This window comes from Galdieria sulphuraria (genome assembly GCF_000341285.1).
Source record: "Galdieria sulphuraria unplaced genomic scaffold scaf_2, whole genome shotgun sequence".
Taxonomy (NCBI): Eukaryota; Rhodophyta; class Bangiophyceae; order Galdieriales; family Galdieriaceae; genus Galdieria; species Galdieria sulphuraria.
Window position 1 is genome coordinate 245,273 of NW_005178473.1, and position 23,972 is coordinate 269,244.

Sequence of the window (23,972 nt, forward strand, 5' to 3'; positions counted from 1 at the left end):
TAAAACTGTGCATATTAAGCTTCTAAAAATAACCTTTATTCAAAGTTATCAACAAATCCTTGCCTCTGAGGCGAAAAACTCCACTCTCTTCTTTGAGGTCATAGCCCTTGAACTTGTTCCTAAAGTGATTGAATACATCAGCACACTGCGACTCTTCAGTTTTGAACTCTTCAGACTGGTACGGACGCAGTTTCATCACTTGTATTCTAAATAAAGGACTTGTTTCAAGTGAAGAGCTATATTTAATTGGAGTCAATAACCGCAGAATAGCGTTACATGATATCATAATGAAAAGGCAAAAAGTTCATAGAGTTGCTAGTATTCCAACAAACTTTATTACGACAAAGCACAAAAATCTACGGCGCATCGATCCAATATTTGCCAACATAAAAAATTTATTTATGTTGAAAAATGTTGGGTTGAATTCTTAGCCACTGCAGCTTCGACACGAGCATGTAAGGGACAAAGAAGCTGGAAGGTTGTTGTGTCTAAATAGCATCCCGCTAGGAGTGCACATTTGGGAGCATGATAACAACGTTTGCATTCTTTGCAACCTAACGAAGCACCTTTACGTCGACAATAACAACAAAAGATCTGACGGGCTCGTTGTATTGCCTGTGCAATATTTAACAAAGTTCCATCATATGCCTCGAATACTTCTGGAGCCCATAAGGCGCAAAGACGATGCACAAAGTAGCCGCTGTTGCTCGAGAACGAGGAGCAAGAACTCGAAATAACAGAGTTGAAGGCAGCGAAACGTAGTGGTCCTATGAAAGGTCCTAAATCCAGGTCTTCTTCTCTTGAATTAGAAGCGGAATTGGCAACACTTTGAAGATCTTCGAAGTCGTTGTTGGGTGCCAAACAAAATGCACATATTGGTTGGTAATCTGAAGAGTTGGGGTTCTCCTGACCTTGAGTCCCAACGCAAGTCCCAGAGAGCATTTGTTTATATAGTAGCCAGCCAGGATAAAGAGATTTCATATAGGCAACTTGATTAGGATGTACGTCGGACCCCATTTCCATCGCAATTAGCTTATTGGCGTCTCGTCCGTTTCCATACTTCTCCCACGCTTGAAAGAATATCGCATTTTTGTTCTCATCATTCCACGGACCTCTGAATAGAGTAAATAGATTTCGTCTCTCTCTATATTCTGTTGACTGTAAAATACGTATGTATCTCCGAACGGCTTCGTGGACCTGTCCATTTTCTGAGCAAGATTCCAAAACTCGTTCCATTCGACGAATGTCTCGACTTGTCGCATAAAAACTTGGACTATGTGATGTTTTCTGGTCACGTTCTTCCACAAGTAAATGAATGAATGCAGTCAACATGTTCCAAAGAGGCAACTCGCAGAAAATTCCCCAACCTTGCAAAAACTTGCGTAGTTTCTCCATTTCTTCGTTTACTAAAAGAACAGAAGGAACTTTTCCAGAATATTCAGAAAATTCACCATATTCTTGTATTTCAGACCATTTTATGCTTTCCTGAGACAACTTATCTCTCGTCATTCTACGAAGAATTTCTTCATTGCGTAAGATTCTGTCCTTACGAGCAAGTTCATATGGGCAGGTTAGGTTCGACTTTTGAGACTCGTAATGACCCTTTTGGGTTTTCAAATTCCACTGAGGCTCAAGAATATTCCTTTCGATTCTTTTCCTATTGTCAAAATTCATTAAAGTTTCACGAGGAACGACAGCATCCTTTTCAAGGAGTTTGTTTAAAACTTCAAGTAAACAGGCCTTACTATAAACAGAGGCAAATTGTTTGTCACTAGAATGATGGCTTTGGTCTTTAGAATCATACTGAAAGAAGCTATGCAAGATAGGTAGGAATCTCACAATAGGATGAGATATATGACGACATTCTTTCGGTTGTCCTAAAGATGAAAATGCTGATTCTCTATCCTCTTGAATGGATATGCCTAAATCTTGCTCGTCTTCTTTCTCTTCCACTTCATTATCTAATTTCGCAATAGAGAACGATTCGTTTCTACATGAAGAGGCTTTTCTGGATGTTTCCTTTACTCGTTCATTTCTTCCATCATTTTTACTTCTTAGGACGTTGTACAACGTTCTGGTAAGCCTTCTTGGTCCGAGATGAAGATTTAAGACATCCTGTTCAGATGCACTATCGGTAATGCGTTCTTCAGTTTCCTGGTTACAATGATATCCTTCGATATTCCAACTTGTGAAATCCTTCGTATTCGATGTGTTTATTAAGAAATGCTTGTAAGACCTGATAGAAACTGGTGATCGAAAGTCTAGTCGGAAACTACTGTGAAAGGCAGGATTTCCCAAAATATGCGACAACAAATATTGACGACAAGTATCAAATAACTGACTGGAAACAATAGAGGAATTGCCAAGACCAAACTCCGAAACAGTTTTCAATAGGAAATCTTGAATTTTGTTGTGATCATATACAGCTCTCTCCTCTTGAGGAATAGATTCCATTACCGAATTCAACAACACTGGTAAAGCTTCGATAGGAATCCACGACCGAAGCTTCTTCTGACGTTTTCCCGTAGAGCTTGAATTGCGACTTTTTCTTGTTTCAGTGACTTGAATCATGTTTTGAGTAGTAAACTAGAGAATCAGTAGTTGACTACCTGTATCTAATGAACAACTTGCGCGTTTTTTTAGCTCTGGTTTATCGCGGTAACGAATACAATTCTTTCTCTTTCTTCGGATCTAGAAACTTGTTGTTAAAAAACAGACAGCTCTAAACTGTCGAAAGCTTTCACCTTGTCTTGAGACGAGGCTTCTCGAGGAACCTCAGGAGTGTCTGCAGCACATATCCGTTGAATGATACCTCTAGTCAAAGGTCCATAGAGAACATCTACGCAAAAATCCTTGTTCTGATCAAAACTCTCTGACCTATTATGAGTTTCTTTAGGATCCCAAATATCGGACTGCATTTGTATAGAAAAGCAGCCAAAAGATGGCTTTGGGCGATTGGAAAGCTCCAAAGATTTTGTGAGCTGAAGTGTGTGCTTTTGGATGTATCTTTCCTATGCGTCTTTGCACTTGGAACGTAAATGGTTTAGAATCCTTATTTAGAAAAGGCTACTTTGCAGACTTTGTATATCGGACGAGTCCAGGTAAAATTCTTAACTTCATTGAGCTTCAGTGATATTGAAGTGGTTAGATATCCTTTGTCTTCAAGAAACTAAAATTTCTAGGAGAAAATTGGCACAGTGGAGTATATCTACTAGAGATTGGAACTGCTTTCTTTCAATTTGTAAGACAAACGAAGGTTATTCTGGTGTTTCTACCTTTTGTCAATCCCATTGTCCACTCCTCAAGGCGGAGGAAGGAATCAGTGGCTTTCTCCCTGCAGAATGCCTCGCTTGGAATCCAAGTCGTTCTTGGTTTTGTAATCAGAGAGAAATTCCTATTTGGAGAGAAACCGCATACTCTGTGGGTTACCATTTTGAGACCACAGAGAACAGTGAACTGTTAACGAAACTAGACAAGGAAGGCCGCTGTGTAATAGTCGAATTTCCATTCTTTATTCTCTTTAATGTTTACGTACCTTTTGATAGTAGCGATGAAACCTTTGAATATAAGTATATTTTTATTGAAAGGTTATTGAAAAGAATCAAAATGGTGCTTGAAGGTGGAAAGAACGTTGTTGTCTGTGGCGACTTTAACTGTGCACGTGAAAGGATTGATCACTGTGATCCGGAAGGGATCTTCCAGAATAAGCCACGAGGCAGTTTATTTGAATCGGATTCTTGTCGACAACTTTTCAATGTGATTTGTAGTTCTGAGGGTCCTTTGGTGGATGTTTTTCGCTACTTCCATCCAGAAAGGTTGGATGCATATACTTGTTGGAACAATCAGACGGGTGCAAGAAAGACAAATTTTGGAACGAGAATCGACTACATATTGGCCAATAGAGCTTTTGTTGAGAACTTCATCACCAATTGTGACATTTTTAATGATATTTATGGTAGCGATCATTGTCCTGTTTATATTGAATTTCGTAGTATAGTTTCTTTATCAGCCGAGTCTTTACATGTTGAGCGTTTACCACCATTTTGTTGTCAACACTTTCCTGATCTACTTGGATCTCAGCAAAGTTTGAAGGATATGATGAAAATATCTATACATGATAAGTCTAACAAAATAGTGGAGATGCGACCTCACTTTGTGGAAGCCACAGCTTTCAATAGAACTTGTATTACCATGAAAAGTGACACATCAACATCAGAAGAGGGACATTCCCAAGAGGGCAAGTATGATGATACAATCCGACTACCAACAAAGAGGAATTTTGAAAAGTCAACATCTATCGAGATGGATACGTTTTCAAATAGAGAGTATTCTTCCACCGTGAGTGGCTCAGAAAATTGCTTTCATGTCACCAAGTATCAGAAAGCAAAGGAAGATTGGAGAAAACTTTTTCACAATCTTCAAAAAGTTCCTCTTTGTTCCGGGCATAACGAACCATGTTTACTGAGAACTGTTAAGAAGAAGGGTGCCAATCTCGGAAGAAAGTTTTATGTTTGTGGAAGGCCGATAGGTAAAGGAGTAGAGGGTCGTTGCAACTTTTTTTTGTGGTATGACAATCGAGACACTCGTAGTTGACCATTGATCGATGTAATTTTATTTCTTAACAAGTCTTTGTTGAGGCAGTTTGTTAAAATTGTGTGCCTGGTTGATTTCCATGTGTTAATAGAAGGCTATAGGAAAACTTTGGAACAAAATGCGGCATTTCTGAAAAGAGATGCAATCACATGAGAAACTCCGAGTCACAATTTACAAAATAAGATCGCAGAGCAACTTGATGATAACCAAATTTTGTGTTTCAACACTCATTACGACAGAGAATGAGAAAATAGTAAAGTGAATACAGTTACTTTAAATATCTTCAAAAATCCTTCCCATTTTTTGTTAGAATTCGTAGGTATGTTCCAAATGTAAGAAACAATCGACGAGTTTTCTTTTTTAATAAAACAAAAAATTCCAAATTAAAAAAACCCGCGTCTTTTGATGGGACATTCTCTTTAGAATGGTCAATTGGAAAGGCTTTGCAGCTCGAAGTGTGTTGGTTCGTAAATACAAATTCTACATTATTCTCATTTCATTATTCTCAATAACGGCGTCCTTTATTTGTCCCCCACTAGTGACACATAAGAGAAGTGAGAGTGACTACTCCAAATCTACTCAACGGCTTCTAAAAAGAGGGAGTTCTTGGAGTGCACAAAGAGCTCCTGATATCCTAGAACATTCTTCCGAGTTTGAGATTTCAACATATCAACCCTTCAAAAGAGATCCTAGAGTAGAAATTTTCGTACTTCCCTCTTCCAAAGGTAGCCTAGCCGCAGTGGAACCTTTATGCTATCACAAAGGTAACTGGATCCTCGTTGGAGACTCCCCAATCAACGTAAGACACTCTTCGCAAACACAGACGGTAGGCAAAAAAGCTTCTTTAGAAACATTGTTGCGAGAGTCTAAGCTGCCCAATGTTTCCTTCTATTCCAAACAATGGCTAGAACAGGAGTCCTTTAATGGCGCAGTAACTTGGTTTAAGAGACCTACAGTTTTTCAAGTGTTTGATAGGAGTTGTACAAATATCGCTCATTTCACAGGTCGTCTGATGCTTTACTTTCATTTTCTGGAAAATACCGACGTTTACTGTCCAACGAACTCGTTTACATCCATTTTCATTCGAGAATCAGAGCTAGTTCGAAATCTATTAACCAAATCTTATCAAAATCATCGAAAATGGCAAAAACATTTAATTGGAAGTGTTCTTTACGGTAGAGATTTCCCGGAGGATTTGTTTGACTATCCATCTAAATACACAGTTTCTTCCGAGTTGCATCAAATTGATAACGAAAAAAGAGAATTCTACGTAGAAGACTCTTCAGACTGTTTCCGAAAGGCGGATAAAACCATCTGCTTTGAAAAAGTTTTCCTTCTGGGACTACTTAAAGGCAAGTTTTTTTCATCTCCTACAGTACAAACAACTTCTATGGACAAATCGAGTGCTGGAAAAACAACTATTCCAGCAGTTCCAAAAGGTAAGTAGCAATGCTGTGTCCATTGAATACTTATTCTGCATCAGATGCTATAAACTTTAGAATAAAATGGTACGAATATCTGCACATGAAACCTCCAAGTGAATTGCAACGCAGTCTTATTTATATCAAACGGGAAGGGAGGCGTCGGTCGTTTTCTTACTCAAGTGAAGTTACTCTCAATCATTTTTTTGAGGACTTGACAAGGCAACATGGATATTCTTATTATTCGATTACGCCAGATCAACTTTTAGTTAAAGAAAATTTACAATTATTTTCTTCCACTTCCATTGTTATCAGTTTACATGGAGCACATTTAACTAATTGCATTTTTATGGCTCCATGTGCAGTTTTGATAGAAATCTTTCCACCGCGGTTTACTCACGACATGTATCGTGAAGGAGGCAATTCTGGACTCAAATATTTCTCATGGCAACTACGTAATGTCACCCCATTTCCTGAGTCTCCTTGTATGAATCCTGAAGCATGCAAAGTACTAGATGAGAAAAGGAAAGTTTTCTATCGTGATAGAGCAAATCTGAGTATTACTCAGGAAGATCTACAAGGAATAGGAAACATCATTGAAAAATCAATATCCTACATTGCAGGTGCTAAAAATCAGTTCAGGACATCATGTTTCCCACATTCTTCCTTCAAATCTTTATAAAACTTTAACTGAGTAACACTTGATCGAGCAAGGAGAGACAAAGCAAACTTTCATTACAAATTCGGTTCCTCATCTCTTCAGGTATGTTAAAGGAAAGGTCAGGCCTAGGACTCCTACTAGGAGCATAAAGTTCATCTACTATCCTACTGAGTAAGATTCTTACACCTTTTGCTCTACATTCCAAATTCTCTTTGCACTTTGCGACATTTTCCTGTCGTTTTAGTCTCCAGATGATAAATGCCAAGATATGAATGGCACTGGAAACTAAAGGCAAATCTTCCAAAAAACTCATACGGGGAGCGAGGAAATTGGCAAACAAGAAATCTGACAGCCAGCTCCACAACCTGTACTGATTCTCTGTAGCCTCGAAACAAGTCGAAGACGCTACAAGGGCTCTCGTTGCATCAATATCATCTTCCATTTTCAACATCGCCTCTTTCATTTCATGAAGCAATTGTGCTTTTATGCCTACCGTGGTCGACATCATGAGACAAAAATACACAACTTGCCACTTTATAAAAGGGTCTGGCAAACAATGAATACAGGTATTTATGACTTCATATGAAGCTCTGTTATGATAAGCTGTTTTGTCGAGATACTGCAAAAGAAGAGTAAATATCATCAAAAGTGAGGAATCGTGCACTGAAATATTCTCACTAAGAAATCTGTTAAATAAAAGCTGCCAAGTCAAATAACTACTCTCTTACCTGAGATGACAACGATACTTGGCTTTTTGCAAAAGTCGTAGCACTTGATTTCCTCTGAAACCAATCACAGTGTTTGAAACTGTTTCTTTACAGAGCCATAGGGCCATGACTTTGTGAGCGGACCACTTCGACTCGAACAAAGCTGCAATAGGTGCCAAATACAAGTCTAGCTTGCATTTGGAATCAAGAAAACAATCGTCTTCAAAAGGCGAAGACTTTAACGACAAGAATAAATAACAACCTGCGGAAAGAAATGAACATGGCTTCTCTTTGAATTCTTCAACCATTTCTGCTATATATCCTGTGGAAACCAAACTAGACTGAAGCTTGAAGATTTCTTGAAAGATTGTCTCTTCCGGGAGCATGCATAAGCTCAGGATCTGAGTACGACGACAAATGGATAATTCTCGTAACAAAGTTACAAGAGAAATACTATATTTCCATAATTCTTGTTGATTAAGGTTCTAAAAACAATGACGTTCAATACAACCTGCTTAGAACTGACTTGGGATGGTTACCTCTTTCCCTGCAGTGCCAAATATTGATACGTCTGTGAAGAAAATCGATACCCACTTGATGAGATCCAATATAACAAGTACTAGCTGACATCTAACTGTTGTGCTGACACGAAATCTATCGAGTTTGGGTTTCATGACGGAATCTTTCAGGAGATTAAGAACAGAAAAAGACAACATGCATACATTCATAAAGCTATTCTCTAAAAAATGACTACAATCTCTTTCTTCTTCATACAACAAATGGGGATCTGAACCAATGTCATTGGAAAGCTTATTGTTCCATGCAATATCAATCACCTTCAAGATGCTTTCAATATCCGAAGGAAATATAGCTTGACACTCTCGTAGAAAGTCAATACAGACTAGTAAAAAAATTGGAAAGACTCTCGAAAAAAAGTTTTTAGCAATATTTTGGAGGTTCACAACTTCGTCAAGAACAACTATGAAAAGTTCTTTGGGCTTGCCACGTGAGACGCAACAACGACAGAGAGAAAACACCTTCTCAGACAATTTGCTGGTTCTTGGCTGTGTTGCTAAAATTCTTAAACAAGGTCCCAGCAATTCGAGAGCAAATACTTCAGCTACGCCTGCAGAGATGTCGTTATTTATACACACTTTAAGAGCTTCAACAACTACAACAGACGATTCTTCAGGCCAAGTTTCTGTCTTTGGATCTTCCAAGATCTTCAAAAAATGTTTTGTACAACTCAAAAAGTCTTCTTCCGTAACAGCTTGTTTACGGAATCCATTCAAAGTTTCCAAGACTCGGGAGGACTCCATAAAACGCTTCAACAGTGACAATTCGTCATATTGTCTAAATTGTTCATTTTTACACAAGAGAGACTGTTGAGGTGGACACTTTATTATGGACCACCAGTATAGTGGTGAGGGCGAAGATAGGTTTCAAGGATCAGAGCAATCTGCTACAAACTCAGAGGCAAGTTTTTCGCAACGTTCTGTAGGGGAAAGTGTCGCGGGTCAACATTCACCTGAGAGTGAAGGAAGTGATGATGCACCCTCTGAGTTTCCGGAGAGAATTTCCTTGAGGCATTTGCTAACATTAGTGACTAATAATAACCCGAATGTTTTAAGGGCCTTTTTAGGAGGTGAAAGTCCCCAAAGCAACGAAGAACTCGTTCAGTATTTGAAGAGGAACGGTAGCATATCGTCAAAGAAGGTAGAACATGCTTTTCAAGTACTTCCAAGAGATTTGTTTGTGCCTGAGAACCAAAAAAGCCAAGCTTTTGACAATTATCCCCTGCGAGTCGAGGAACTTGGCTTCAATATTTCAGCTCCCGAGGTAAAGGACCTCTACTGTTGTTTTGAGAAAGTCCTAACAGAGTCTGAATAGATGTATGCTGTTGCACTTGAACACTTGAAGATTGAAGAAGGTGATAGAATATTGGATATTGGTTGTGGTTCTGGTCATCTAACTTGTTTGGTAAGAATTGCCTTTTGATAGAAAAGTAATGCTGAATCCTAGGAATCTTAGTTGGCTTTTATGGCTGGTGGTTCTGGTCTTGTACGTGGTATTGAGCTATCTCGCGAGATTGCAGAACATTGCAGAAAGAATGTTGAGCTTGCAAGGTTTTCCCGTCCTGAGTTTGCACAGAACGCGGCAGAAATAGAAATCATAGTGTCGAATGTGTTCTTTCTTGAGGAAGAAATCCACACTAACGCATATAATCGAGTATATTGTGGTGCGACGTGTCCAGTAGCCTATTTAAATGATATTGTAAAGTTGTTGCAGCCAGGAGGCCTAATGATCTGTCCCATCGGAGATAAGCTTTATGTAATAAAGAGGAAGGAGAGCTCAACAGATTCTGTCCAATATAGTAAAGAAGCGGTAGCAGATGTTCGCTTTGGAAATCTAGTGATTCCTTCCAAATACGACATCCTTCGAGAGCGATATCGAAAGAGAATGTCCTCAAGATTTCAGTTGCAGCAACCAATTTCAAGTTTTGAATCTGCTTTAGGCTTCCAAGATGTTGAAAGTTTGTTCATGTCTTCTGAACGTAGCGACATCTCATTGCTGGTTCTAGATGATTCAAATAGCTGCAACGAAACAATTGAAATACCATCACATAAGTTTGTCTTATCTGCTAGGAGTGGACATTTCCGTGCACTTTTTCAGTCTCAGATGAAAGATTCGAAAAACACGACCGTCCATATTCCCACAGAGTTTCCGTGGAGTGTTTTTAGGGAATGTTTGCGATATATTTACACGGATAAGGTAGTATTTCAATAGATTGATTTATGGCTTTCTACTGCCTTTTTGCTTCCTAGGCATACATTGATAACAACAACTGTATTCAAGCTTTGGAATGTTCGCGTTTTTATGATATACCAGAAGGCTTTAGTTATCTTTGTGAAGAACAGCTAAGGAAGCGTGCTTTGGCAGCTCCTAATGACGTGGCTTATGTACTGGCTATTGCTCATCACTATGCGTGTAAGAACCTCAAGACTTATCTGGCAAGTCATATTCTTCGTAACTTCAACTCTATTAAGATGACAGACAGTTGGAAAGAGATAGACCCTGAATTGGTGGACTTTGTCTTGGAAGAAGCGTATGACACGTATACTTATTTGACTAGCTTATTTGACTTGTAAATTTTGTAGAGAATGGCTTGTCTGTTTATGACCATACGAAGTGTTCAATGTTCCCTCATGAACTCCTTTGAATTCCAAAATTCTAACTGTTGCCGTATGCGATTGGGCGCAGTTCCACCAAAGATATCCCTGGATGAAACACTTTTCTTCGGATCCCAAAGTTCCAAACAAGTCTCCTAAAAAAATATTGTCAATTGCGGAATGACAAAAAAATGTGCAGCTCACATCTGCCTCAGGAATACATGACTTTAGTTCTTCGAAAGAACATTGGTTCAACGGAATGTTGCGTTCCCTACAATAACCAACCAATTTTCCAACCCGATGATGTGCAAGACGAAATGGAACATTCCTTCTCACAAGCCACTCAGCCAAATCGGTTGCCATTAATGCAGGATCACTGGCTGCAGCAAGCATCCTTTCACAGCAAAATTAGTAATTTCCTAAATATAAGACCTAAACTTACTTGGATTGGTTAGCAGTGATGGAAGAAATCATTGGAGCCACAACTGCTAATACTCCCTTTATAACGTCGATAGAATTCATCAAAGGTATCTTATCTTCTTGAATATCGCGATTATAACACAGAGGAAGTCCTTTCATGACGACTAAAAGTGAGACTAGACTTCCGATTATCTGTCCAGATCTTCCTCTTGCCAATTCCAAGATGTCAGGGTTCTTCTTTTGAGGCATTAGACTACTGCCTGTACAAAACTGGTCTCCTAAAATTATTGTTCAAGTTAATTTACATATATATATATTCATCTTTGCATGAGTATTGAAGATACTTCAACTAACCAATTTCAATAAATGACACTTCCTGTGAGAACCAAAATATAACATCCTCTGAGAATCTCGAAATGTGCATAGACATGATACCGATGCACGACAAAAACTCCAATATAAAGTCTCTGTCACTCACGGCGTCCATACTGTTTCTAGAAATATCATCAAAGCCCAAAATCTTGGCAACATATTCTCTGTCTAAAGGCAAAGTAGTTCCAGCGAGGGCAGCCGAACCAAGCGGCAAAATATTGAGTCTCTTCTTACAATCGGAAAGTCTCTCTTTGTCTCTTTCAAACATTTCAACATACGCCAAAAGATGATGAGCAAAAATGACAGGTTGGGCATGTTGCAAGTGAGTATATCCTGGAAATATAGTTTCCGTATGTTCGGCAGAAAGCTTTACCAGTTCTTTCTGTACCCCTTCCACCAACAAACTTATTTGGTCAATCTCCTCTCTTACGAATAAACGAATGTCGGTAGCAATTTGGTCATTTCGACTTCTTCCAGAATGTAACCGAGCACCAGCTTCTCCGATCAAATCAGTAAGAGCCTTCTCAATGTTCATATGGATATCTTCTAATTTTGTTGAGAACTCAAAGCTTCCTTCATCTATGCGTTTTCTAATATTCTCCAGTCCTTCCTCTATCTGTTCAACTTCTTCTTTGGGAACGATCCCTTGCTTTCCCAACATCCTGGCGTGTGCTATGCTAGCAGCTATGTCATGACGATAAAGTCTCCAGTCGAATGATACTGACTCTGAAAATTTTGTAAGCTAAAAAAACAGTTTATTAAATCTTCATAAGGAAGTTTCTACCTACCAACTCATGTGGCTCTGCTGTAAATCGACCACTCCACATAGCCAAAGTCAACTTTTTGTAATTTCCGTTGTGACGACGAAATGAAAAGGGTCTGGCGAGGTTTTTTGCCCGCTTGCAACTTGGTAAAAATAGTGTTTCCCGACGGCTCCACCATTACTTCAAAGATGGCGTGGTTATCTCTAGATCCAAAGAAAAAAGTCACTCTATTTATTGATCCCACAGATACGGCAAAGTTGAGAAAGAAGAAAAAAGTTGAAACCCAAAGTCAGGCAAACTCTAGTTCCGTTCGTGGATAATTTTCTGTTGATATTCTGTGTTATTAGTTTTATCGAACAGGAGCACTCTTGGAGGACAGTAGAGTCATTCAGTTGAAAACTTCTGCAGACTTTGGTGGGACTGCCAATTGGCGCCTTCGTACAACATAGACATAAAATACTTAATTTTTTCCGTTTGGACTTTTCCTTGGAGTGCTTCCTCTGAGATAAAACCTCAACCCATTGGAGTATGCTTCTTGTCCTAATAGTTGTTCATCAGGTCCAAAGTCCGTGTCCCAGTCTTCCTCTAGAACTTCGTCGTCTAGACTGGTTTCAGTCCTTTCATGGTTGCTTTCCTCATTTTCTTCTTCTTGTTGACTTGTTTTCTCTTGTGTAATGCTCTCACTAAGAACTATCGGACGACCAACGATGTTGGCACCTTGAAGACTTTGTAAGGCTGTCGAGGCTCCTGTGAGATTCATTCTAATAAACGCAAAACCTCGATGGACTTTTGAATGGTTTCGGGGAATGCGTACGTCAAAAACCTGGCCACAGGATGAGAAAACCCTGAATAGATCTTTCTCCGAAGCCTTGTAACTCAAGTTACCCACAAAAAGAACTTTTTCTCCTTCTCTTTTTCGGCTTTGTGCTGCTTTTTTTTTCAAGTCTTCGCCTTGTAAAGCTTCTGTACTATCCGCGTCTTGAAGCGAGCTCAAAACTTTCGAGTCCTTCTCAACTTGCCACTTCCCAAAAGAACCGTTTTCCTTGATTTGTTCTTCACGTTCAAGGAGAAGAGAGTTTACGTAAACAGGATCTATTTCCAGTAAATCGTCTTCTGTCGCTAGCCATTCATGCAAACAATCTCCACATCTGACCGCCCTTTGTGACTCCAGTTCTTCGACTTGAACAGAATATATAGTTCCACATTCGGGACATTGAATGAAAGTTTCAGTCATCATATTTGTTTTACGATAGTGTTGCGAGTTGTTGTAAAGAATCCCCGGGAAGTTATTCTCTTTCCTTCCAGTGTGAACGAGACCATTTTTCCAGTGACATACTCTAGAATAGAACAAGTTATAAAATCCTACCCCAAGAAACTTTTGCTTCCTTCTGAATATACTTTCTTTGGTTTTCTTGTGGGAGAAACTCCAAGAGTCAACAAAGCAAGTCGCAGGCAAGTGACGATGCAAGTGTATTGAACTCCAATAATGATGATAGCAGGACATGATGATACAAAAAGGGAAATGGGATTTTAGGGTTTCTATTCGATTCCGTTTGATATGACAAACCCTTATTAATGACTATCATTTGAAGGGAAAGAAATAGTTTTTGTTCCTGATATTTGTTACTTATTAAACACTCTTCAAAGAATCCATTCTTCTTTTAAAACAAACTTTTGACTCTCGAGTTTGTACATCATCAACATATGACAATGGTTTGGAAGACTTGAGAAATTTTACGTCATCCAACGGCCATTAAGTGGATTTTCTTATATCGAACGACGGAAAATTGAACATGCGTAGACCTACAGATAACGGTATTCCTGCAACACTTGACACTGAAAACAGGCCCAAAAATAGAATTCAAGTGTCAAGGGAAGCCAAATCTGTCAGCTTCTTTGTAAACCTTACGAAGAAATTTTTACAAGCTGAAGATGAAGTGGAGTTGAGTGGTTTGGGTTTGGGTGAGTAAGGTTGACGTCTTACAGATATGTATTAACTTCGCGCAAACAGCTGTCACCCCCGCCGTAACAGTCGCAGAAATTCTGAAAAACAGAGAATACGTGGTTATCAAAAGTAGGTCTTAGTACACCACCCGCATTGAGCAGTGAAAGTGAATAACTGTGAATAGAAATACGTACCTCGTTGGAGGAGAGACCTGGTGAACGTCGTTGGGCTATTCCAAAGGCTCGCATTCAGATTTGGGTTGCAAAGTCGGACAAATTTCACCAGCTTATCGCCAGAGAACAGGAAGCTTTGCAGTAAGTAACTTTTATACACTCGTCTTTATGATCATATATTACCGAAAAGGAGCCAAACTGTCGTTTAAGTTCCTGTGTTTGTGACGTTTTTTGAACTTTGCCTTTACATAAAGTTGCGTAGTTTATCCGGTTGAATTGTCCAATATTGTTTTATTTCCTTTGGCAAGATTCTCTCTTGCTTAACAACTCAATGCACGATAAGTAACCAAGTTGCTACTACGTACCCTTTATTTGAAGCACCTCTGCAAGTAACTTGATATAGTCTGCTCTCATTACATATTCTACCAGAAAAAATTGTCACAACTACAAGAAAAGTTTCACCATTGAGCGAATATAAAAGAGAACAGCCTCGAAAAGATACTTTGATTATTCATTGTTATTATTATTATTATCACAACTAAAAGAAAGGGGTTTAAGAAGTGGATCGAGCGTCAACTCATTTCTTATCCAGAAACTCTTCAAAAGAATGTTGAACCTCTTGGGCTTCTTGAAGAACGATTCAAAGGAGAAGATGATCCTTCTAATATTCTTGATAGCTGTCTTAGATAAACAAACCTTTCCTTGGGAGATATCTGAAATCCTTCCTTTGAAAAGTGACTAAATGCTCCAGGATATGCAAGATAAGATAAAAGAAGAACATGTGCAGCATATGGTGATGCTCGACCAGTCAATTCCAAATGAATATCTTCTGGCAATAGATTCAAGTCATTCACATTACTTGTATTCGAAAATAAAGTTCGAGCCGACAAGTTGTATATCATTAAGGGGATCTGAGAACCTACTGAAGGTTTTTCAAATGAAATAAAATGGGCCTGTGACACATTGAAGTCAAAACCGAGAACTCTCACTGAAATACTACCCGAGGATATCTTTGAAACTCTACCAAACGCAAGACGCAAAGATTTCTTGGAATCGGAGTCTGAACCAGGATATAAGAGCAACTGGCAGCGGTCTGCCAAGGATTTTGGAAAAGTAACCAGACCTGAATAGTCTACTTCCGGTTCAGCAAATTCATTCTCCATCCTGATAAGAGGCACATAGATGGTGCTTCCAACGAGGGAGTTTCCGGGAATCTCTTCGATAGTCAAAGGAGTTTCACCCTTTAAACCAAAGTCTACGGTTCTCACTCGATCCGGTCCCAACAAGTCATAGTTGGAACCAACAATATTACCCTTTATTACAGCGCCTTCGTGGATAGGCTTGCAAAAGGCACTCTTCTTAAACAAGGAAAGAAACGAGTCGGGTTTGGCCTCATTTTCTGTATCAACACTAGAAATACTAAGAGTTTCTTCTACTGGAGGCTTCTCTGGCTTTGCGAAAATTTTCTTTCTCAACTTTGGTTTCATCCACGTCGCAAAACTGCGTCTAGCCATAAGCGTTGACCTACAAAACATGACAGAATTATTGAAGAGAATAAAGGTCAATTATAGTTGATGCATTTGACTCGCATGAAAGAAAAGAAACAAAAAGATGATCGTTTTAGAAGTAAGTGTTTAACATTTTTGCTTTATTTTTTGACAGAAATATTGTTTCGTTTAGTAGACCAACCGAATATCGTTCTCCTCTCTCAAAAAAATCTTGCAGTACCTCTCATCTTCTTGTATAAAAATTTTAAACGCCAGTGTTCAGTATTTCAAAATGGTTTCTTAGAAAGTTCTAACAAATCCCTTTGTTCTCTGTTTGTTATTCTTATCAGTCTTTTCAATCAATAGATATTGTTTCCTATCGTTTGAAGGGTAAACTACTCTTCTTCAAATGGAAACGAAATTTCGTCTTGTCGTCATTGGTGGATATGGAGGTAAGTGAGGTAATGCGATAGCGGTTATTTGTTTTATCATAGTATTTAGAGACAAATTCCTATCTCTGAACTGACAAAGGAGCAACTTCAGATTTTGTATGATAGAATGGAACAAGAACTGGAACATTTGAGGAATAGTCTACGCACTCTCAACGTGGCAGTTAGCCGTTTACAACGCAGTCTGCAATGTTTAGACTCTCTTTCTTACAAATCTGAAGGTTCTCAAGTGATGGTCCCACTTACCAGTTCCCTTTATGTCCCCGGAAGTTTGAAGGATACAAAGAACGTTCTTGTTGACGTTGGAACAGGCTATTATGTCAAAAGCTCACTGGAAAAGGCGGAAGATTACCTCAAAAGGCGATTGTCATCGGTAAAAAAGGAAGTTGAGAAACTACAGCAGTTACTATCAAGTAAACAGGAGCAACACGAGTATGTATCAGTGGCACTTCGAGAGAAACTTGTTCAAGCGACGAGTTAAAGTCAAAAGTTTTCGCAAAGCAGCTTCCGAGCTACATTCATAAATCAATTGATTGTTTAGGAAAATTTTTGTTCATTGTTCTCAGTAACTATTCAAAAAATTTCTCCGAATTTCACTCGTTACAAATACTGTAAAGTCAATCTTCACAGTTTGCAATACACTATGAGATGCCAAAGAGTGGATAACAACAAGTGAAAACCCTAGTCTTTTGACAATTATTTCCCAATGAATCAGAATACTAAGACTGAATGAAAAAATTCAAAACAAGCAATGATTGATTTGGTTTTGTATTTGAATGACTGCTTCTCTTACATAAAAGTATCTATTGACAAACAATTCAATTTCTAGTGGAGAGTTGTAATCACTTGAGCTTATGTTCATGAAATGTATAGTCGAAGCTTTCTTCCGTTGAAGAAATACAACAAGAAATCAATCCTATTCATCCTATTCAAATAGGGCATTGCCGGGTGGTTGGTTGGTCGTTAGAACCTATCATGTTTGCAGCAGTAGAGAGAATGTCACGCGTGCTTGGGTGTACTTTTACAAGGTCTATAATACAAGAAGCTCTTTTAAGAGCTAATTTGGACGAAAATGTTGCCATAAATTTGCTGTTGGATAATCAAGTTGAAGTTGCCACGTCTACCCAAGTCGATTCCTTGAAAGAAGTTGGCATGAAGTCTTCTTTAGACTTTGAATATTCCCAAAACCTCAACTCTTACCCAGAGAATTCCAACCGTGAGTTTTTGGTATCAGATAGTGATAGTTCAGATGACGAAGTCGTTATTGTTGACGCTTGGCCAAAGAGGTTGGGAGAATTAACTATAAACGGGTTTCTTACCATAAATTGCAATACCACGCTTTCTATTGGTAGTTTCGTTAGCTTTGGAGCAAAGTTACCTGTACTTGGAAGCTTCTCAACGGGTAATGGAAAATTACTTCATCTCCACGATAAAGGAAGAGCTATTGTACGTATTTATTTTAGAGATTTGGAAATTGGACGCGTCTTGGGCGAGATTTCTAGTTATTTGGCTCCTTTACTTGCTGCAGGGTTTATTCGTGTTTGTGGACGCGTTTTAAGCTTGCCAACTTCTTTAAGACGAAATGAACATCTGATGATACGGACTTCTATATATGTCCATCGGGCGGCTTTTGAAGACCATCAAACAAAAGAGAGTGCAGATTTACACCAATGTCTTATTGAGCTATTGTTTACATTAAGACTTTACTCATTGGAAGGGTCTCTTGGTTTGAATGTTTCCAATCACCCCAAACTTGAGACCCTCACGTCATCTTCTCGTCATAGGAAAGGATGGATAACTCAGTTACGACCGTATCAGGAATTTGCTGTGGTGAGTTGCTTTTAGTTGATATGTAGTTAGAATTAGTAATATCGCATATTAGAAGTGGATGATGAATAGAGAGAGTTCAGATTCACAGCAAGCTTTTTCGGACCCTATGTGGGAACAAGTTGAAACTGGAGAAGGTTTTAGTTTCTTTATGAATAGAACGCTTTCACGTGTTTCTCTTACCAAACCAACTTCCGATTCCATAGTTCGTGGTGGCATTCTTGCTGATGAAATGGGTTTAGGAAAAACTGTGGAATCTTTAGCTTTGATCGCTGAAAGTTCACCTATCGATGAGGAACGGAGAAGGTATCATATTCCGTCTGTTTTATGAATACTAACGATACTTAGGCAAGGAATAAATGGAACACTGATTGTAGTGCCATTGAGTCTTTTGAATCAGTGGTTGGAGGAACTATATACTCACATGGAAGAGAACACTTTTGAAATTTTAACCTTTTATGGATCTACAAAAAGCCAATTTCAGTGCAATATTGTAAAGTATGACATCGTACTAACAACATACGGGACTCTTTGTGCTGAATTTAGAGAGAAAAAGAGATTCACAAGTCCTCTGTATACGTAAGATGGCTAAAGTCTAATTTCTTCTTGCTAAGAATGTTTTTACTAGCTGTGAATGGTATCGAGTCATTCTTGACGAAGCGCATATTATCAAAGATCGAAATACTCAAACAGCTAAAGCTTGTTTTGCTTTGAATTCAGAACGTCGTTGGCTTCTGACAGGAACTCCTATTCAAAATTCGTTGGATGACTTTTTTTCATTTGTTCATTTCTTAAAGGTATTAAGAATAAGATTTCATTCAACATTCTTAAATTTCGTAGGTATATCCTTATGCAGAATACAAGTTCTGGGTTCGACATATTTTGAAGCCACATTCTTACAAACCAAACAGTTTGGAACGTAAAAGGGCAGAATATGCCATTCATTCTCTTATTCATGTGGGTTGTTTTTATTTTTATTTTCAAAGGATTGAAAATTTTTTTATTAGTCTTTTCTTCTTCGGCGAACGAAAAGAACACCTGGAGAGGATGGAATGCCTATAGTGTCACTTCCCGAACGCAGAGTGGAAATTATGCGACTAGAGCCTTTTGAGGAAGAGAGGAATATATATTTATCTCTTTATGCACATTCCAAGTCAACCTTTGAGATGCTTGTATCAGGTAAGAAACTTTATAGTTATTGAAACTGAGTTTATTTCGAATATTATAGAGAATCGCCTTTTGGCAAATTTTGCAACAGTACTCGAACTTGTATTACGATTGAGACAGTGTTGTGATCATCCAGATCTTGTATTAAACTCCTCGACTGTACGTTTAGTGGACTTGAGCAGTGCAGATAAATTTGCAGATACGATACAGCGCATTTTCTTTCATTCAGACAATGCAAATTCATCTCAAAGCTCAGAATATCTTTCTACAGTTGTTGAACGTCTCAAAGAAACATTCTCAAAGGGAGATAATTTAGAGTGTCCTATTTGTTTGGATATGGTTGATGACGGTGTGATGTTTTGTTCTTGTGGTCATGTAACTTGCAAGGAATGTGTTCTTGCAGTAAGTTTATTTCTTTTGTAGTCTCAAATGCGCTCACAAAAGTTCAGATGTTGCAACGAAGAAATACTATTCCTTGTCCTTTGTGTCGTGTTCCCGTGACAAAAAATGTTATTATTCCTTTGCCAATGAAGAACAGTTCATCCACAGATGTTCACCAAGATCTTTGTGCCTGGCAAAGAAGCTCCAAATTGGTGGCTTTAGTGAAGGAATTGAAAGCGATTGAACGTTGTCGAATAGGACTTGGTTACTATGAAGGACTCACAACTGTTGGAAAAACAGTTGTATTTTCTCAATGGACAAGATGTTTGGATATCGTAGAAGCAGCATTACGAGATAATGGTCTGCTTTATATGCGACTGGATGGAAAGTTAAGTTCCCAGGAAAGGTCAAAGGTTTTAGCTAGCTTTCGATCGGAGCCCTCAGACGCCATAAAGTGTGCGAATATTTTGCTTGTTTCTCTGAAAGCTGGTGGTGTTGGTTTGAATCTTACCGCCGCAAGTCAGGTATTTCTTATAGATCCCTGGTGGAATCCTGCAGTAAGTTAGAGCATGAAGATATTGTAACAATATATATTTGATATATACAATTAGGTTGAAGAACAAGCTATTGATAGAGTCCATAGGATTGGACAGACTAGAACTGTGATAGTAAAAAGACTTATCATAGCTCAGACCATTGAAGAAAATCTACTACTAGTCCAAGAGAGAAAGAAACTGATTGCCGATTCTATGTTGGGATCGACCGGTTCTACTAAAGATAGAAAACAAATAACGGTTGAAGACCTCACTTTACTTTTTAAAAACTAGCCTCAGTACTATTTGGAATGGAATCACTATGTATACCTTTGAAATTGATTTTTGAAGCAGCTAAACTTGCATATATGACTATAATCTTGGCAAGATGAAACTAACTTTTGGCAGTGTGGTATTGTTGACAATGTTAATATCGTTATTTTTTAATTCTCACGAGGAGACTTGAGTACTTGTCGCAACATGTAATATATGCTCCGTTCACTTTTCAATCCCCGATTGAAGAGAGTCATTTGGTTTTTCCTCATGTATTCATTTTTATGCTTTTTCTGCTGATGGGTTGGAAGGAGTCTACGAATGTGATAGTATGGAGTATGAACCATTCGGAGGCCGTTTATTTTATATATATATATATATATATATAAGAGAGAGAGAGAGAGAGAGAGTTTTAACAAGAATTTTTGGATAGGACAACTATCCCGGTCCTTTTTCGTGTCATACCTAGTTTTATCAGATTTTTTTGAATAGAGCCGCAGATGTCCTATGAATAATGAGTTTTGGATATGCAAACTCCTGGTTCTTGATATTGTTATCAAAATGAAATCAAAGTATCATATAAGGATTATAAAGTCTCTATTTTGATGAGCTTACACCATTGAATAATAATATTCAGAATAGAAAGGCTAAATGATGGATTGTTTCATTTTTTATCCCAACTTGATATCTTTTGAACAGCTTTCTAAAATGAGAAAAACATAGCACTACTAACATCCTTTTAATGCTGTACTCTAAAAACAGAGTCAGTAAGCTCAAACATACAATGAAAAATGATGTTTTCTTGGTAAGGGTTTCTTAAGGGAATGAATGGGGTAGAGTTGGATGCATGTCACTTGAACCAACATGGTTAATATTGAAGGTTCTTCTGTACAAGGACATACAACTTTTGTGCTCTATGTAAACATAGTCACTTGTGTAAGTTCTTTTGCTTTTTGGTTACGTTTCAACGAAACCACGGCTAGGCATTTCTCGGGTCCATTTTTTATTTCATCCGTCAGAGGAAGAAGCCCTTAACAGCATCTGAACAATCTCTGCTGCGAGAGTTTCCTTCCGTAAGATCTCTTTCGGACTTTACTCCGCTTGACTCAGTAAGTCGAACTATACCAGCACACCTTTCATTCTTATTTGTGTCCATAGTATGTTCCATCTCCTCCTCCAGCAAGTTGGAACGGCCTTTGGAACTTCCTTACGAGCGATTTCTCGTTGCTTTCAAAAGATGCAAGAGTTTATTTGCTGTTCCAGAGACTTTGCATCATCTTAATTCTATTTCACGGAAGTCTCTGCTATCTTCTACTGTTACCCTGTTACTTTTGGATATCCAGAACTAGCTCAGTGACCGCTGTCCTCTCAGAAATTGCGTTTCTTGATAACTCAATGCTAAACCTTTTGCTGATATTGATTGTTCTTGCTTTTTCTGTGTATGTAATGTACATTTTCATTTGTATTTCAGTAGCAGGAAGAGTGATAGACTACGAGTCACAGACTTTTACTTGGACGGAAGCGCCACATCGACAACAACTTGTATGTTCGTATCTTTCGGAGCAAATGTTTGGATTCTCTCCCAGTAAGCGCTCGGAACAACAGTGTCCAAGAATGCTGTTGTTATCCAACGTATCGCGAAATATCACGGATAGATCAGAAATTTTTGAATTACTTGACACTCTTTACCCGTCAGAAATCGCCCATGTAGAGATTCTGTATCGTCGAAGAGCTTGTAGGAGTAAGCTTATCAGAATGTTGCATAGAGCACAAAGAAGAGAATATTTTTATATCCAACTTTTCAACTGCTGCTCTGATGACTCTTTATTGAACGGTACTCGAGAAATTTTGGACTCTCTTGGTTGGAAGAAGAACTTGCTAAACTATTCTTTTGGAAAGCTTTTATTGAGATGGTCATTGATAAGTTGTCAAAGAGAAGTTAGGAAAATTGAGCAACAGTTGGAAGTTCCTCATTCACATTTTGCTTCAGATTCTTCGGGCTGTGCATTTGTTTTATTTCATTCGCAAAGAACAGCATTTCTTTGTCTGCAAGATTTTCCAATAAGAAAACTCAAGGTTTCTAGGTCTTCTATGCAATCTTTTGTTCGACGGCCACAGTCTGATAAGGAAGCACTCCTAGTTTCTTTAGCGCTTTCCCGCTTAGGAGAGAATGTTCAAGCAGACATTGCTCCCAACCCTCGAGATATTATTTGGAACAATGTTGGGATTCCTGCAAGTGAACGGTTTTGGCGTGAGGTGATTCTAAATAGCGTGACTGGCTTCTTCCTTTTATTATTTACTTCACCCTTTACTATTTTGTCCACTCTTAGAATTATTGTTTTTTATGCTGCAGAAAGAACTCCGTTTCTAGGAATAGAGGGGCTTGATGTATTTACGTCTAACACTGTCTCCGAACTCGCGGAGAAAATTTCACGCAGCTCAATTATCGGACCTTTTGTAATAGATTATGCCCCAGTTTTTTTACTTTCTTGTATCAATGCTTTGATGCCTACATTTTTTAGACGGGAGTCTGCCTTGGAAGGCTATCTTAGCAGATCAGAAGAAGAGCAGTCCATTTTTCGGAAACTGTTTCTCTATTATTTATTTAATACAGTCAGTATGCTTATTTTAGCGTTCCGTATTCTTAGGCGGTTTAGGTACTATTGCCCTTGTTGGCTTTAAATACTGCAGCAGAGATTTTGGAGCAGTTGCTTTCCAGAAGTGAATCTTCGTGGAATCCGAAGGATTTTATTGCATCTATTTCAGAACGTGTGTTTACTGGGAGCAATTCGTACTTCTATTTGAATTTTATTATTCAACTTACTTTTACGAGTAACTCTTTGAGTCTTTCTCGACTCTTTCCTACACTGTTCTCTTTCTTTCGTAATGTTTTTTCGTTCAACCCTTTGGAACTAACCGAGTGCAAATGCAACGAGTTGTTTGACTTTCCACTACATTACGCAACTACTCTGAAAATACTGGCAATATATCTATGTCTGGGGTTGGTCGTTCCAATCTTATGGCCGGTGACTTTGCTGTTTTTTATTGCAAAACACTTAACAGACGCTTATAATCTGAACTTTGTAAGTTAACTGTTGTACAAGTATTCCCTCGTCTTTGAACATTTTTCAGGTTCATCCTCGCAGTGCAATCGACGGCAGACTGCCGCGTTCTGTTGTTCGACGTCTATTGTTTTGCACAATTCTTTCGCACTTGCTGCTATGTGGACGTTTCTTGTTGACTGGCTCCATAACAGCCGCAACAGTGTTGATTGTCATTTCTTTCACTTGTATATTAGTTTGCACGAAATTTGCAACAAAGTTGGGTCCTCCTCTTTTGAAGCGTATACTTTATTCGTATTCTGGTGAGGTGAATACGCAAAGCTCAACGTTCGACACTTTGTGGTCACTTTTTCTACATCCTTTTAAAGTAGTAGTTGTAGGATTACGAGATTCTTCGGAGGATTTGACGCTTTTGCCTGAAAATTACAGTGACGGAAATGAACGTAGCCATGTTTATACTTTTCGAAACGTTTACAGTAGCTACGATACTTTTAGCTAATGTATAAGAAAATAGTCCCATAAAACGTACAGCTTTCGAATTACTTTCAACATGCTTGATCTTCCATG

At 38.5% G+C, this 23,972-nt stretch overlaps 12 protein-coding genes across 12 annotated transcripts; 7 read left to right on the forward strand and 5 right to left on the reverse strand.

Annotated features, from left to right (window-relative positions):
• Positions 1-19: 19 nt before the first annotated feature.
• Gasu_05130 (ubiquitin-protein ligase) lies at positions 20-2,930 on the reverse strand. Its single transcript, XM_005708891.1, has 3 exons — positions 2,745-2,930; positions 2,610-2,691; positions 20-2,561 (listed from the first exon to the last, which is right to left on the reverse strand). Exons 1-3 carry the CDS (start codon positions 2,916-2,918, stop codon positions 400-402), a joined length of 2,418 nt encoding a protein of 805 aa, XP_005708948.1. The 5' UTR covers positions 2,919-2,930; the 3' UTR covers positions 20-399.
• Positions 2,931-2,950: 20 nt separating this feature from the next.
• Positions 2,951-4,976, forward strand: Gasu_05140 (AP endonuclease 2). Its single transcript, XM_005708892.1, has 2 exons — positions 2,951-3,101; positions 3,149-4,976. Exons 1-2 carry the CDS (start codon positions 3,014-3,016, stop codon positions 4,591-4,593), a joined length of 1,533 nt encoding a protein of 510 aa, XP_005708949.1. The 5' UTR covers positions 2,951-3,013; the 3' UTR covers positions 4,594-4,976.
• A 14-nt stretch (positions 4,977-4,990) lies between these two features.
• Gasu_05150 (capsular polysaccharide biosynthesis protein-like protein) lies at positions 4,991-6,721 on the forward strand. Its single transcript, XM_005708893.1, has 2 exons — positions 4,991-6,032; positions 6,077-6,721. The coding sequence occupies exons 1-2, from the start codon at positions 5,018-5,020 to the stop codon at positions 6,694-6,696; spliced, it is 1,635 nt and encodes a 544-aa protein (XP_005708950.1). The 5' UTR covers positions 4,991-5,017; the 3' UTR covers positions 6,697-6,721.
• Positions 6,722-6,785: 64 nt separating this feature from the next.
• Positions 6,786-8,710, reverse strand: Gasu_05160 (uncharacterized protein). Its single transcript, XM_005708894.1, has 4 exons — positions 7,922-8,710; positions 7,404-7,867; positions 6,860-7,352; positions 6,786-6,812 (listed from the first exon to the last, which is right to left on the reverse strand). Exons 1-4 carry the CDS (start codon positions 8,699-8,701, stop codon positions 6,810-6,812), a joined length of 1,740 nt encoding a protein of 579 aa, XP_005708951.1. The 5' UTR covers positions 8,702-8,710; the 3' UTR covers positions 6,786-6,809.
• Positions 8,711-8,720: 10 nt separating this feature from the next.
• On the forward strand, positions 8,721-10,511 carry Gasu_05170 (protein-L-isoaspartate(D-aspartate) O-methyltransferase). The gene is made up of 5 exons (XM_005708895.1): positions 8,721-9,221; positions 9,273-9,362; positions 9,414-10,154; positions 10,208-10,370; positions 10,430-10,511. The coding sequence occupies exons 1-5, from the start codon at positions 8,787-8,789 to the stop codon at positions 10,459-10,461; spliced, it is 1,461 nt and encodes a 486-aa protein (XP_005708952.1). The 5' UTR covers positions 8,721-8,786; the 3' UTR covers positions 10,462-10,511.
• A 4-nt stretch (positions 10,512-10,515) lies between these two features.
• Gasu_05180 (argininosuccinate lyase) lies at positions 10,516-12,310 on the reverse strand. Its single transcript, XM_005708896.1, has 5 exons — positions 12,133-12,310; positions 11,327-12,086; positions 10,995-11,250; positions 10,757-10,946; positions 10,516-10,707 (listed from the first exon to the last, which is right to left on the reverse strand). The coding sequence occupies exons 1-5, from the start codon at positions 12,169-12,171 to the stop codon at positions 10,576-10,578; spliced, it is 1,377 nt and encodes a 458-aa protein (XP_005708953.1). The 5' UTR covers positions 12,172-12,310; the 3' UTR covers positions 10,516-10,575.
• Positions 12,311-12,323: 13 nt separating this feature from the next.
• On the reverse strand, positions 12,324-13,710 carry Gasu_05190 (RNA recognition motif (RRM)-containing protein). The gene has a single exon (XM_005708897.1). It carries the CDS (start codon positions 13,610-13,612, stop codon positions 12,569-12,571), a length of 1,044 nt encoding a protein of 347 aa, XP_005708954.1. The 5' UTR covers positions 13,613-13,710; the 3' UTR covers positions 12,324-12,568.
• Positions 13,711-13,830: 120 nt separating this feature from the next.
• Gasu_05200 (uncharacterized protein) lies at positions 13,831-14,511 on the forward strand. The gene is made up of 4 exons (XM_005708898.1): positions 13,831-14,070; positions 14,120-14,182; positions 14,238-14,367; positions 14,417-14,511. Exons 1-4 carry the CDS (start codon positions 13,902-13,904, stop codon positions 14,433-14,435), a joined length of 381 nt encoding a protein of 126 aa, XP_005708955.1. The 5' UTR covers positions 13,831-13,901; the 3' UTR covers positions 14,436-14,511.
• A 67-nt stretch (positions 14,512-14,578) lies between these two features.
• On the reverse strand, positions 14,579-15,800 carry Gasu_05210 (ribosomal protein S1-like protein). The gene has a single exon (XM_005708899.1). It carries the CDS (start codon positions 15,759-15,761, stop codon positions 14,826-14,828), a length of 936 nt encoding a protein of 311 aa, XP_005708956.1. The 5' UTR covers positions 15,762-15,800; the 3' UTR covers positions 14,579-14,825.
• A 290-nt stretch (positions 15,801-16,090) lies between these two features.
• Gasu_05220 (prefoldin alpha subunit) lies at positions 16,091-16,702 on the forward strand. Its single transcript, XM_005708900.1, has 2 exons — positions 16,091-16,165; positions 16,215-16,702. The coding sequence occupies exons 1-2, from the start codon at positions 16,160-16,162 to the stop codon at positions 16,641-16,643; spliced, it is 435 nt and encodes a 144-aa protein (XP_005708957.1). The 5' UTR covers positions 16,091-16,159; the 3' UTR covers positions 16,644-16,702.
• A 448-nt stretch (positions 16,703-17,150) lies between these two features.
• Gasu_05230 (SNF2 domain-containing protein) lies at positions 17,151-20,951 on the forward strand. The gene is made up of 9 exons (XM_005708901.1): positions 17,151-17,992; positions 18,045-18,295; positions 18,338-18,568; positions 18,618-18,786; positions 18,830-18,946; positions 18,997-19,168; positions 19,218-19,558; positions 19,606-20,094; positions 20,149-20,951. Exons 1-9 carry the CDS (start codon positions 17,159-17,161, stop codon positions 20,362-20,364), a joined length of 2,820 nt encoding a protein of 939 aa, XP_005708958.1. The 5' UTR covers positions 17,151-17,158; the 3' UTR covers positions 20,365-20,951.
• A 249-nt stretch (positions 20,952-21,200) lies between these two features.
• Positions 21,201-23,971, forward strand: Gasu_05240 (early-responsive to dehydration protein-related protein). The gene is made up of 5 exons (XM_005708902.1): positions 21,201-21,279; positions 21,327-21,452; positions 21,502-22,956; positions 23,001-23,426; positions 23,476-23,971. Exons 1-5 carry the CDS (start codon positions 21,208-21,210, stop codon positions 23,902-23,904), a joined length of 2,508 nt encoding a protein of 835 aa, XP_005708959.1. The 5' UTR covers positions 21,201-21,207; the 3' UTR covers positions 23,905-23,971.
• The last annotated feature ends 1 nt before the right edge of the window (position 23,972 follows it).

Bases quoted from the DNA above. Each gene is read 5' to 3' on its own strand.
- Gasu_05130 (XM_005708891.1), bottom strand. From the start codon at position 2,918: ATGCAGTCCGATATTTGGGATCCTAAAGAAACTCATAATAGGTCAGAG. The intron at 2,692-2,744 runs GTGAAAGCTTTC...ACAAGTTTCTAG, and splicing joins AAGCCTCGTCTCAAGACAAG to ATCCGAAGAAAGAGAAAGAA. The intron at 2,562-2,609 runs GTAGTCAACTAC...ACATGATTCAAG, and splicing joins AAGTTGTTCATTAGATACAG to TCACTGAAACAAGAAAAAGT.
- Gasu_05240 (XM_005708902.1), top strand. From the start codon at position 21,208: ATGGTTAATATTGAAGGTTCTTCTGTACAAGGACATACAACTTTTGTG. The intron at 21,280-21,326 runs GTAAGTTCTTTT...AACCACGGCTAG, and splicing joins ATGTAAACATAGTCACTTGT to GCATTTCTCGGGTCCATTTT. The intron at 22,957-23,000 runs GTCAGTATGCTT...TAGGCGGTTTAG, and splicing joins TCTATTATTTATTTAATACA to GTACTATTGCCCTTGTTGGC.
- Gasu_05190 (XM_005708897.1), bottom strand. From the start codon at position 13,612: ATGTCCTGCTATCATCATTATTGGAGTTCAATACACTTGCATCGTCAC.
- Gasu_05140 (XM_005708892.1), top strand. From the start codon at position 3,014: ATGCGTCTTTGCACTTGGAACGTAAATGGTTTAGAATCCTTATTTAGA. The intron at 3,102-3,148 runs GTAAAATTCTTA...TGAAGTGGTTAG, and splicing joins TGTATATCGGACGAGTCCAG to ATATCCTTTGTCTTCAAGAA.
- Gasu_05230 (XM_005708901.1), top strand. From the start codon at position 17,159: ATGTCACGCGTGCTTGGGTGTACTTTTACAAGGTCTATAATACAAGAA. The intron at 17,993-18,044 runs GTGAGTTGCTTT...ATCGCATATTAG, and splicing joins CGTATCAGGAATTTGCTGTG to AAGTGGATGATGAATAGAGA. The intron at 19,169-19,217 runs GTAAGAAACTTT...CGAATATTATAG, and splicing joins CTTTGAGATGCTTGTATCAG to AGAATCGCCTTTTGGCAAAT.
- Gasu_05150 (XM_005708893.1), top strand. From the start codon at position 5,018: ATGGTCAATTGGAAAGGCTTTGCAGCTCGAAGTGTGTTGGTTCGTAAA. The intron at 6,033-6,076 runs GTAAGTAGCAAT...ATTCTGCATCAG, and splicing joins TATTCCAGCAGTTCCAAAAG to ATGCTATAAACTTTAGAATA.
- Gasu_05160 (XM_005708894.1), bottom strand. From the start codon at position 8,701: ATGGAGTCCTCCCGAGTCTTGGAAACTTTGAATGGATTCCGTAAACAA. The intron at 7,868-7,921 runs GTAACCATCCCA...CATTGTTTTTAG, and splicing joins TTGGCACTGCAGGGAAAGAG to AACCTTAATCAACAAGAATT. The intron at 7,353-7,403 runs GTAAGAGAGTAG...CAGATTTCTTAG, and splicing joins AAGTATCGTTGTCATCTCAG to TGAGAATATTTCAGTGCACG.
- Gasu_05180 (XM_005708896.1), bottom strand. From the start codon at position 12,171: ATGTGGAGTGGTCGATTTACAGCAGAGCCACATGAGTTG. The intron at 10,947-10,994 runs GTAAGTTTAGGT...TTGCTGTGAAAG, and splicing joins ATCACTGCTAACCAATCCAA to GATGCTTGCTGCAGCCAGTG. The intron at 10,708-10,756 runs GTGAGCTGCACA...ATATTTTTTTAG, and splicing joins CATGTATTCCTGAGGCAGAT to GAGACTTGTTTGGAACTTTG.
- Gasu_05210 (XM_005708899.1), bottom strand. From the start codon at position 15,761: ATGTTTTGTAGGTCAACGCTTATGGCTAGACGCAGTTTTGCGACGTGG.
- Gasu_05170 (XM_005708895.1), top strand. From the start codon at position 8,787: ATGGACCACCAGTATAGTGGTGAGGGCGAAGATAGGTTTCAAGGATCA. The intron at 10,155-10,207 runs GTAGTATTTCAA...TTTGCTTCCTAG, and splicing joins GATATATTTACACGGATAAG to GCATACATTGATAACAACAA. The intron at 10,371-10,429 runs GTAAGAACCTCA...AACTCTATTAAG, and splicing joins TATTGCTCATCACTATGCGT to ATGACAGACAGTTGGAAAGA.
- Gasu_05200 (XM_005708898.1), top strand. From the start codon at position 13,902: ATGCGTAGACCTACAGATAACGGTATTCCTGCAACACTTGACACTGAA. The intron at 14,071-14,119 runs GTGAGTAAGGTT...TCGCGCAAACAG, and splicing joins GTTGAGTGGTTTGGGTTTGG to CTGTCACCCCCGCCGTAACA. The intron at 14,183-14,237 runs GTAGGTCTTAGT...AACTGTGAATAG, and splicing joins AGAATACGTGGTTATCAAAA to AAATACGTACCTCGTTGGAG.